Source organism: Hoplias malabaricus, chromosome 12 (genome assembly GCF_029633855.1).
Source record: "Hoplias malabaricus isolate fHopMal1 chromosome 12, fHopMal1.hap1, whole genome shotgun sequence".
Classification (NCBI taxonomy): Eukaryota; Metazoa; Chordata; class Actinopteri; order Characiformes; family Erythrinidae; genus Hoplias; species Hoplias malabaricus.
The window spans coordinates 32398941-32409367 of record NC_089811.1 but is presented as its reverse complement, the minus strand read 5'-3'; the positions used below and the strand labels follow the sequence as shown (position 1 = coordinate 32409367).

The following is a 10427-nucleotide window of genomic DNA, read 5'->3' as shown; positions in this document are numbered from 1 at the left end:
TGTGTTGGCAGTAAACTTGTACCTTGGTGAAAGTTATGTATAAAATAGCATAAATTAATAAGATGTTGTAATAAATCTTTTAATATGTCTTTAAATCTATTTCAGGATTGCAGAACTTTTTTTCCTCTTTTGTTATTAGTAGATGTTTTTTATCACTCGTCTACGTCCGGTTTAATGCAAACAATTTGATTGGGTGTAGTCTGCCATCTAGTGGAGAAGATAAATATAGAGTCAGTCGTGCTGGTGTTTTCCCCAAGTCTTATGGTGGAATTTACTTATACATATTCAACCCTCATAGCCAAAAGGTTTACTGATATAGTATACAGTATGAATCAAGTGACATTAGTTTATGCATTCCTGCAGAGTTAAGTCGCGATGCAGTGAACATTCTTTACATTAAAACAAGTTTGATTATTATACAAAGCTTTTTGTTACAGAGGACAGTTTCTTAATATCATGACTGTGACAGTGATGAAAACATAATGCTCTGTGGAGGTGCCAGGATACAGAACTATAATACTGCATCTATAAATCATTGCTACACAGCAAATTCACCCGTGTTACACCAACACCAACACTGTCAGTGTTGTTTAATTTAATTTAACACTGGTGAATTTTCCATGTAGGTCCAGCCTGACCTATATATAATAAATGAATACATACTACAGTTTTCCTGAAATGTTCAGTGGGGTTTTTAACATTGAAATTCAGTTGGTCAAATCCAGACTAGTAGACTTGCAAGCTGGTTTTGCCTCAGCAGATACATTAAGGGTTAAAGGCCAGAGTCAAGATCATGGCTTTGGTGGTGGTGGTGGTGTTTTCTTTTTTCTTTTCTTTTCTTCTCCCCCCTGTCTTTCTATCAATGTAAAATCTCCATTCTGAATCCTGTGTGGTCCCATCTTGTGTTTAATCTGAGAATTATATAACAATGATTTGTGGATTTATCCTCTTCCTCAAACATTTAGCTGGAGATGAATGCTAACACATTTGCGTATGGTGTGTGTGTTACAGCATTAGTAAAAAGTCTGTTGTAGGCAAGTCAAAGCTAAGTACGGAATTGGGAACTCGGAGGAGTGTGTCTTGTGTCCAGTTCAGAGCAAGAGAAGGGAAAGATTCCCACTTTGTTGCTGAGGATTATGCATGCAAGTTAAACCTGACCCTCAATCAGGTCACTTTTCTATTTAATGTGCAGCCATCATGTCTATGGCATCAATGGCATCACTTTGTTGATAGGTTCCTGTTTGGGAGCTTGTGGTGTTCATTCCAGAATTCCGATCTGACAGTGGTATTCCGGCACACATGGCACAGGAGATGCTCTTATCCCGGGAATACAGCAAACTCAAGGCATCTGCCTGCAGCTTCTTCCTCAGTACACAGCCCATATGAGCAAACAGGACCAAAATGGCCATTACAGCAAGAGCATTAATCCCACTGAAGTATAAGATAATAGTTTGAGGCTCAGGGCTGGACATATCCTCAGGCTTCGTGATGACACCTAAACAAAGGTCACGAGAAGCCACATGGCATACTCTGTCATCCACTACACTCTCCACACAGATGAGGTATGGAGTGGAGGGTCGTAGGTCACACACGTTACACGCTGTCCCCTGTTTAACGTTAACAAAGCGGCTGAAGCGGGCTTGTGTGTTAAAGTAGTCGTACATGACTCTGAAGTAGACGTTCGGGATGTCGTTTTTGGCCAGAACCCACTTTATGAGAGCAGAGCTGGAAGTGACTGTCACAGCAGAGATGTTGAGAATGACCATCTGGTTGTAAGAACACGCGTCCCAGGCTGTGTCCTCAGGAGTGTTTTCTCTGGTTGAGTTAGGGTTTCTAGCGTGTCGTGCAGTTCTCTCTTTCTGAGGGGGTAGGTCTCCCCCTGTTGAGGCGTCGGGGTATTGCTTTGATTCTAGCTTGTTTCCCTTTTCTCCAGGCTTGATCATAAGTTGTGGGGCAGTCCTGCCCACTCTTCTGTGAACATGGTATCTGTCACTATCATGACAGGTTTGTCTGGTCACCCGTGAGCTGCTGCCTGAGTAAGTGGTCTTTGATTGAACACAAGCATGTGCTCTGCTGTATGGGCCACCAGCGCTGTGGATCAGCGCTCTGCTGATAGTGTGGAGGTACTGACCTTTAACACTTTCCGGAACAGAGCACTTCACAGTGACGAGGACATTTCTGCCTGACTCCAGCCAGCTCTTCAGACTCAGTAATCTACAGTCACACTTCCACACATTCCCCGTCAAGTCCAGCCACTGTAACCGACTGCCGGGTCCAAACACCTGCGGATTTAGGCAAAAGATCCTGTTGTTGTTTAGCCTCAGAGACCTCAGTCGGGATAAACCGCTGAAAGTGAAATCCTCCAGTGTGGAAATGGCATTGTCACCGAGGTCGATGTCCCTGAGGTTCGGGCAGTATCGAAACGTTGGTCTCTTTATCTCAGAAATTCGATTTCCATTCAGTTTTAGGACTTCCAATTTGTACAGCTTCCTGAAGGCAGAAGGATGTATCCGAGAGAGCCTGTTACGACTTATAGACAACACTTTCACTTTTCCCAAGTCCTTCAGATCAGTTTTCTTCATTTCAGACAAGAGATTATCATCGAGCTTGAGTTCAGAGAGAGACCAAAACAGGGTGAAAATGGTCTCAGGGAAATCTGTTAACTTGTTGCCTGAAAGATTGAGCGTCCGTAGTCTCCGCAGTCCTGTAAATGTGTTGTTCATCAATGTTCTGATGAACTGGACTCTCGTGTTTTCTGAAAGTACAATCTCCAGTGATTTCAGAGCTGTTGATTTTTTGGTGAGTTTCAGAATGTTGCTACTGAAATGTAATTTTCCATTCTGTTTGATTGTGGAAGGCACTTCTTGTGGCATGACGGCCAGTTCAGAGGAGAGATTACAGTCCTCTGCTGAGTCATGGTTGTGACTTAAATGAAGTTTGATGAGGTTTCTGAGGTGATAAAAAGTTCCATAATCGATTACCTTGATCGAATTGGATCGAAAATCCCAAACACTCACATTCGTGTGCAGCTGGAAACCAGATGGATGAATACACTCTGCAATGTCACCACTCAGGCTGAGGTGTCTTGAAGAATGAAGCTGAAGCATGTGAGGTAATCCCATATTTATGCAAAATAGCTCCCCATTCTTGCATTCACAAAGCAGCGGACATGTGCCCACAAATTTACAAAAAATGCTAATGTAAAAAATACCAAAAATGTATATCCTCATTTTTATAGCCTGGGAGCAGTAGCTTGTTGATCCCATTGGACGGCTGAAACCTAAACTGAACTGGTACAATCAGGAAAGGCTTGTGTACAAAGCATTTCCTTTCTGGAATGGTGTTTTCTAGATTTTATCCTTGATCCCAGAAACAAACAAGGAATTGACCATCCTGTACACGAGGGAAGAAAATGGTTGTTGTCATTGTAAGTAGTTTAGATTGATGTAATGAGACACATTCATGTGTTTCCTGGGTTTCTCAGAGTATAAGCTCAGTTTTTTTTTTTACCTAGGAATTACACTTTACACTGTATTTACTATGACAACTTTTTATTTACCTCCTTTCATCAAAAGAGTATAAAGAGAATATATTGAACTACAGACTGGGGGCGTCTTGCCAAATTTATGAAGAACCATGAAACCAATACATACCATAATGTGTACAAATGACATCATAAGCATTTCATGGAAAGCTTTCACTGGCCTTTCTGGCCTCTTGCACTGTTTTGTTAAACAGAGGGAAATGGCTGTTCAACAACAAAGTGTTGTATTAAGACGCACGTCTCTGGTCCAAATGCACACTGACCGTTGGTCTGCCATTGTCTGAGCTTCCTGTTAGTGTGGCCACTTAAGCTTCTGTCAACGCAGGACCACCATCTGGAGAAAACAAAACAGAGAGTTCAACAGGGGGAATTATCACCATTTAACTGAATAGGTATATACTGAAATACGAATGTATTTGATGCTATAGTTAGTATTTTTGCAATAATACTTGTAAAAGAATACATTTAGTGACATTTCAAAGCTTCAACTCATGGAATGTCTAAGGGAATATAGGTAAGTGTAGTGGGTTCTCGGTCCTTGTGATTGCACGCTATGCACAACACCCCTCATCAAACTCAGTTATTAAACGTGCTACGTGCTGGGTCAGATTAGAGCAAGCAAAATACAAAACTATGCAGAGTTTGGGGGCCTCGGGTCTGATTTTATTGGCCACTATGTTAAGCTACAATATAGCATTGAAGTCCTTACAATCTACGACTGATTTAAGTAATAAGGAATAAAAATATATATATTTTTTGGGGTTATGGGAGAGTGTATTAGATAGGGATTACTTTTACATGATAGTGTGGGGCAGCCCTCTTAAACATAGATAACAAAGCCATTCTTTAATTAATTTTTACAATAAACATTTTATTTAATTACGTAATTAATTCATTATTTATGGATTACTGAGGCCCATTGTGTAAAATGTCATACTGGGATAAAGCAGGATATAAGATTTAGCTTCAAATTGTGGGGTGTGCCCCACTAGGAATTGCAGGGGGGTGCAGGTGAGAGGAGAAATCATGCATTCATTCATTGTCTGTAACTGCTTATCCAGTTCAGGGTCGCGGTGGATCCGGAGCCTACACAGAATCACTGTGCGTAAGGCAGGAACACACCCTGGAGAAGGCACCTGTTTTTCAAAGGGTGACACACACTCACACCTAGGGATACTTCTGAGTCAGCAATCCACCTACCAAAGTATGTTTTTTTAACTGTGGGACAAACCCGGAGCACCCTGAAGAAACCCATGTGGACACGGGGAGAACACACCAAACTCCTCACAGACAGTCACCCGGAGCAGAACTTGAACCCACAACCCCATGTCCCTGGAGCTAAGTGACTGCCACTCTATCTGCTGTGCCATTGGGCCGCCTGAGGAGAAATCAAAAATACAAAAAAACTTGGGGGGCTCCAAGTTCTCCAAAAAGTGCCAAGGGTGGCTCAGGAAGAAAAAGTGACTCTGAGCTAGGGCGGCACGGTGGCGCAGCAGGTAGTGTCGCAGTCACACAGCTCCAGGGGCCTGGAGGTTGTGGGTTCGATTCCCGCTCCGGGTGACTGTCTGTGAGGAGTTAGTGTGTTCTCCCCGTGTCCGCGTGGGTTTCCTCTGGGTGCTCCGGTTTCCTCCCACAGTCCAAAAACACACGTTGCAGGTGGATTGGCGACTTGAAAGTGTCCGTAGGTGTGAATGTGTGTGTGTGTGTGTGTGTGTGTGTGTGTGGTGCCCTGTGAAGGACTGGCGTCCCCTCCAGGGTGTATTCCCGCCTTGCGCCCGATGATTCCAGGTAGGCTCTGGACCCCCCGCGACCCTAAATTGGATAAGCGGTTACAGATAATGGATGGATGGACTCTGAGCTAGAGATTTATGAGTCGGGTGGCACAGTGCCACTACACGTAGTGTCGCTGTCACAAAGCGCCAGGGTCTTGGGATCGTGGGTTTGAGCCCTTGCTTCAGGTGACTTTGGGTAAGGAGTTTGATGTGTCCTTAATGTGTGTTTTACTGTATTGTTGTTGTCTGTTTGTTTTGGGTGCTTTGTTTATTTGCATTTATCAACAGTGCCTCCACACAGCTCCAGGGACCTGGAAGTTGCGGGTTCAATTCCCGCTCCAGGTGACTGTCTGTGAGGAGTTGGTGTGTTCTCCCTGTGTCTGCGTGGGTTTCCTCCAGGTGCTCCGGTTTCCTCCCACAGTCCAAAAACACACGTTGGTAGGTGGACTGGTGACTCAAAAGTGTCTGTAGTGTCCGAATGTGTGAGTGTGTGTTGCCCTGTGAAGGACTGGCGCCCCCTCCAGGGTGTATTCCCGCCTTGCGCCCAATGATTCCAGGTAGGCTCTGGACACACTGTGACCCTGAACTGGATAAGGTTTACAGATAATGAATGAATGAATGAAAAAAACAAAAAAAACAATGAGCATCTATGGTATTACATTGTATTTTTGTAATGGTGCATTATTAATAAATGTTATTTAGCTTACTGTTTTTTTCTCTCTGACAAACAGTGCACAAAAAAACTAAATAAATAATTTTTTTTTAAATCCATATTTTTCCTTTGGTTGTATGACTGTATCTGATGTAAATATGATTGTATTTTTTTTCGAAGTGTTGACTGTGAAATGATGTTTCACCAGTCCACAAAAAAACTAAATATTATGAGGCGTATAGTGAAAATGTAGTCAAGTATTTGATGTAATATTTTTGCCAAATCGCCTATCCCAACCACGACATCCCACAAATCCAGAGTCCACCACGTCTCGTCGTTGAAACCCATGTCTCAGTATCAGTCACATCTGAAAAGTCGGTTTATACGTCAGATGCTATTACAGGCAGCATCGTGTTCGAGGGGGGCGCGCCGCCGTCTCTATGGTAACGCGCCATGAAGAGGCTGCAGTCCCCGAGGAGAAGAGGAGCGGAGCCCGCGGTCATGTGCTCTCACAAGATGGCGACTTCAATACAGGGATACAGAGTGAGTCGGAGCTTTACAGCTGCACATCGCTAACACTTTCTGTAGATTTACCTCGTTGTCGTTTATGAGTACAGTCCTGATGGTGTCTGAGGCGGGTTCAGAGTGGGTCAGACGACACACCAACTTTAATATCTGCGGGTAATCTGTGTGGTCAGCGAGGCTGAAATGGATGAGTCTGGGTCTGGATGGACTGACTCAGTGGGGTTCGAAGTTTAGCTTCAACAGACCGTGCAGCCACAATTCGGGCGGAGGAGTTGCCTCATAACATTAAACAGACAAAGAGAGCCTTGGTCTTCAACTGATAAGCGTGTTTGTTTTTATACAGGCTGCTTGGTGATTGTCTCCTTCATGGATTATCCCTGTGAATGAGAGAGAGAGAGAGAGAGAGAGGGAGAACTTGCAGCTGCAGAGCTTTGTCCATTGGAATTACAGCACTAACATGGCTATCCATGTCTTTGGTAAGTTTTTCAATGCACAGTTTCTCTTAGTTAGCTGCCTCTGCAAAGCATACACTGTCTAGCATTTTCTAAATGGAACACGTTTCGCAAGAAATCAACAGCACCGTGTACACCAAAAGTAAATTGGCTTCTCATTCGTCAGCTTCGTTACCGAATATTCAGTTCCACCTTAAACCGTGCAGTAGGTACACTCTGACGCCCCGTTCTATTTAAGGTGGAACCGCAAATTGTAAGGAAAGCCGAAATGAGCTTGGTTCCCCCCAGGGCGTGTTTTCTGTTGAAGCGTTTTCTATTCGTCGTCTCGGGAATCAACAAAAGAGTGGGAAATTGATCTGACCGTGCAGCGCAGACAACAGGTTAAAGCTTAGACACGTCGCTTTTAACACGGACAGCTAACCTGACCATCATTGTTAGAGGTGATTACATCTCGTTTGGCCCCAAGGCGTTTCGAGACTGAGCCACAGGCTTGATGGGATGTAACTATAAGCGTGGTCAGAATGTCTTTCAAGAGCAATGACTAGAACAGCGGAAGGAAATAGTGCCGTCTAATTTCATTCTTCCCTCAAGGCATTCCACTCAGCTTCAACTGTTTTGTTCGTCAAGCGTTTCAAGTGGCAGCAGCGAAAGGGCAGGAACAATTGACGTTGTCATAGTGTGGCTACTTCAAGTGCTACTAATCACATAATTTTTTTCTCTAAGGTTACAGCACCTTACGAGTTCCAGAGGGTGGCTTGAAACCCTTTGGAAAGCTTGTATGTCTCAGACACTTGTTGGCAAAATGACTAGTCATGGAGAGGAAGTGCTCTTCCCTGGAGCTCTTATCTCTGGATGGGGAAGCAGCCATTTTCTATCAATATTTAATGCTGAATCATAGGTGGAGCACTCCAAAAACTGATGGAGGGGCAGGGAAATTATCAGGAGTGAACGATAAATGTTTACCACAACTGCCCTGGAGCCTGTTTCTTTCTTCCTCTAGTCCTGCAAATACAAGGCTTTGTACGAAAGTTTAATGTCTTTATATAGGCTTTAATATTATGGAATGGTATTGTTTAGGGGTGGTTTCGTTTGTTTTGTTTTGTCTAAAGAATACAGGTGGAAAATGCACAGACAGAGATGTAACATCATTTTGGGCTGCGTTTTCCTTTCAGTAAAGAATCTCCATTCAGAATTAGGTTGTATTCAAGGACTGGACCATCACTGTCTGAGAAACGGACACTTCATTTTATTGTTAGTTGCTTTAGTAATGGTAAGATGTGAGAAGAATTAAAAACCTTAGCAGAATTATGATAAATGTAGTGTGATCAAGTTTGCACACTTTTTGAAATTGCTGAAAAATGTTATGAATCCGAAGTATGTGGTTTTTATTATTATTATTGTAGCTTGCTATAAATAAAAAAAAGGAAAGGAAACTGTCATCAGTTCAAACTCTCAGGAACTTCCTTTCCTGTCTGTAAGGATTTGAATAGAGAGGGAGAACAAGCCTGCAGTGTTTTTAAGAAGGGCCAGGTTTTTAAGAGGGCTTGTGCCGTTTTGTCCAAAACCTCGTCTCTCTTGAGGCCTATTGTTCTGGGAGTGCTCACACTGGGACATTTCTGCAGGGTTTTCCTGCCTCTGGCCTTTCATTAAGCCAGTAGTGGCCCAGCAGGTATGAAGCCCCCTCCTTTTTTCAAATATTTATGCATATAATATAATGATATTTATATTTCAGTTGATTCCCTTAGTCTGCAGCTTTAGGATGAATCAGGATAACATACATTAGCCGTGCATACTTATGGCACACAAGTCCTAAAGCAATGCTTATTATAGGTCAGACACGCCACATTTTTGCTTCAACATCATTTGAAACACATAGAATATGTGAATTGTCTAAAGGGGTCCTTAAGCGCGTCTGATTGCATTTTATCAAGTAAAACCCTTAAAAACTAAATTTTGTATAGATTTCACTACATTTCCAATGTTTAGTACGTGAAATAATCATGGTATGTCTGTCAGGGCAAAATGTTTTAGTTTTTACACTTAAAACCTCAGGCGTTTTGATCAAACCTTTGCAAGTAATATGTAGCTTTTGTGTTTTAAACTAGCACACTGTCCTTTGCTATGTGACATTTATTAATCAGATAAAATAAACAATATGCTAACTGTTGCATACAAAAGGTTTTGCTTTCTGCAACTACACATTTCCATAGTTTTGCAGCATGTGGCATGGGTGATTTAAAAAAAATATGAGCAGCAAAAACCATTCAGTAGTCATGTGTACATACAGCTGGCTGTCTAAAATTAGATTTTTGTTGGAATTTCTACAAAGTATTTGTGCTGTTCCAGCTCCACAGAGATTGATTTTATATTTGCTTCAGATCTGAAAGAAAAAAGCACAGGAGTTTGTCTATCCTTCAACCTGCTTCTTAGATGGAACATTGATTGACATTGTATTGGAAAACTATACCAGATTTCTTTGAAAACCAGTAGAAAGTCACACAACAGCATAGCTATAAAACAAAGGTTGTCTTTTGTCTAATTTAATGTGTTTTTCTCATCTGCTTTATCCTTACAATGAATAATTATATACTGTTACGTATTGTCATTTCTGCCTGGATTTGAAATAAATATAATCTCTGACATACTGAATGATGTATCAAGGGATATGTTGGTATTCACTTAGTGGCATACTTCCCACTCCTAGTGATTTGCTTCTTATTCACTTCATCCTGTGCTGTGCCATTCATGTGGTAAAAAAGTTCTATTTGGCAAAAATTATCAAAGACTAGTTTATTATTGTTCCAATTTCCAAGCATTTTTCCTATACATTTTTGTTGCTTATGAGAGTTCCTCATTTTCTGCTTCTCTGTCAATGCATTCATTCTTTTGTCTTTTATTTTGTTTAAGATGTTTGTTTTGAAGTGGGAATTTTAACCTCGTAACTCAGATGGCGTGAGTTAGTGCTGTGAGCATGTGTGCAGTGTACATCTACACTAGGGGGCACACTTTCTTTATTAATACTATTACAGTAATTTATGGCAAACATTAACACTTTAGCTAATGAACAATGTACTGCACAAGGATTTTGTTTACTGTTGGTGTTTGTTATATGTTGATTTGAATATCACCTGAATTTGTTAATGTGTGACATGCCATTTGATCTTTTTTTTTGACAGATAATGATGAATATAGACCACCAGTATGGAAATCTTATTGTAAGTATTATCTTGACAACTATATGCATTGTGTCCGTGACGTATGCTCTTTTAATTAAAATTATACACAGTGACAAAATCCTTCACTTAATAATTGAATTTACATTGTGCCCAAACTATTGATCACAAAGCTGCCTTGCAAGCTTTTCACAGGCGTCATCAGGTAGACACCTCTTTGTAAGTGTTGCTCTGAATTAAGCCTGTGACACCTCAGGACGGCTCATCAGGGACCCACAGCCTCCAAGTTGACTTTACAGACCTGTCATT

General features: G+C 41.7%; 2 protein-coding genes across 2 annotated transcripts in view; one reads left to right on the top strand and one right to left on the bottom strand.

The window, feature by feature from the left end:
* Nucleotides 1-1181: 1181 nt before the first annotated feature.
* LOC136710936 (TLR4 interactor with leucine rich repeats-like) lies at nt 1182-3266 on the bottom strand. The gene has a single exon (XM_066686845.1). The coding sequence runs from the start codon at nt 3264-3266 to the stop codon at nt 1182-1184; it is 2085 nt and encodes a 694-aa protein (XP_066542942.1).
* A 3095-nt stretch (nt 3267-6361) lies between these two features.
* chn1 (chimerin 1) overlaps nt 6362-10427 on the top strand; it is a 42805-nt gene continuing 38739 nt past the window's right edge. Inside the window, exons 1-3 of the mRNA XM_066686927.1 lie at nt 6362-6511; nt 6837-6969; nt 10122-10160. Coding sequence (XP_066543024.1) covers nt 6951-6969; nt 10122-10160 — 58 coding nt within the window. The 5' untranslated portion in view covers nt 6362-6511; nt 6837-6950. The remainder of the gene's footprint in view (nt 6512-6836; nt 6970-10121; nt 10161-10427) is intronic.

Excerpts from the sequence above, each read along its gene's own strand:
- LOC136710936 (XM_066686845.1), bottom strand. The coding sequence starts at position 3,266 with ATGGGATCAACAAGCTACTGCTCCCAGGCTATAAAAATGAGGATATAC.